General features: G+C 50.9%; 1 protein-coding gene across 1 annotated transcript in view; it reads left to right on the forward strand.

Annotated features, from left to right (window-relative positions):
* The window catches only part of LOC103399046 (coxsackievirus and adenovirus receptor homolog), a gene marked incomplete at its 5' end in the record, with an annotated part of 2,426 nt that extends 2,101 nt beyond the window's left edge, over window positions 1-325 (forward strand). Inside the window, one exon of the mRNA XM_025053954.1 lies at window positions 74-325. Coding sequence (XP_024909722.1) covers window positions 74-252 — 179 coding nt within the window. The remainder of the gene's footprint in view (window positions 1-73) is intronic.
* Window positions 326-821: the final 496 nt, after the last annotated feature.

Raw genomic sequence — 821 nt, forward strand, 5'->3', positions numbered from 1 at the left:
GGACCAGTACCGGGCCCCGGGCCTCGTGTTGACTCAGGAGATGTGTTTATGTGGCTGTGTGTTCCTGCTGCAGTTCCTCCATCGGTACCAAAGTGTTGGGTCCAAGGTGGAGAGGAGAAGGGCAGCGACGTCGTCCTCCGCTGTGAGTCCGCCCAGGGATCCAAACCTCTGACCTACACCTGGACCAGAGACACAGGCGGCGCCGTGCCGGCAACCGCAACCCAAGGTACGGGCGGGCGTCAGTGTCTGTGACTGTAGTGCCGCAGTACTGACAGTACTCACTGCTCTGACTGTTCTCCTGCAGAGCCACAGTCCGGGGAACTCTTCATGAGTTAAAGAGGTAAAGAGGAAGTGTTGAAGTAAAGAGGAAGTGTAACACAAGCGTAACACTTGAACTCTAACGTTCAAGTGCTTGTTGTCGTGACAAATGTTTTGGTTTTTTTTTTCTGTGTTGAACTTGTCCCTTCAACATAACAACAACAAATTCTACACTCAGCCCCCCTACCCCCCTTGAGATTATTAGGTGAAGTTCGCCTGGAATGAATCTCCTGTAATTACCCTCCCTGTTGAATCACAGTCAGCTCCAGTCTGACCACATATTTCCTGGTTTGTAGTGTGAGTGGAGGAGGACCAATAGGAGGAGCAATAGGAGGAGCCAGCCCCATGTTCACTGCACCCTGGTTCTGTTTATGAGGAAGTGAAACTCAGACAGTCGTCGTTGTTACAGAGAGCTGAAATGGAGGAGCAGAGAAATCAGCTGAACCCAGAAAGATTCTGCTGTTCTATATGTCTGGATCTACTGAAGGATCCTGTGGCCATTC

The sequence above is a fragment of the Cynoglossus semilaevis genome, unplaced genomic scaffold (assembly GCF_000523025.1).
Source record: "Cynoglossus semilaevis isolate Cse_v1.0 unplaced genomic scaffold, Cse_v1.0 scaffold2465, whole genome shotgun sequence".
NCBI classification, from domain to species: Eukaryota; Metazoa; Chordata; class Actinopteri; order Pleuronectiformes; family Cynoglossidae; genus Cynoglossus; species Cynoglossus semilaevis.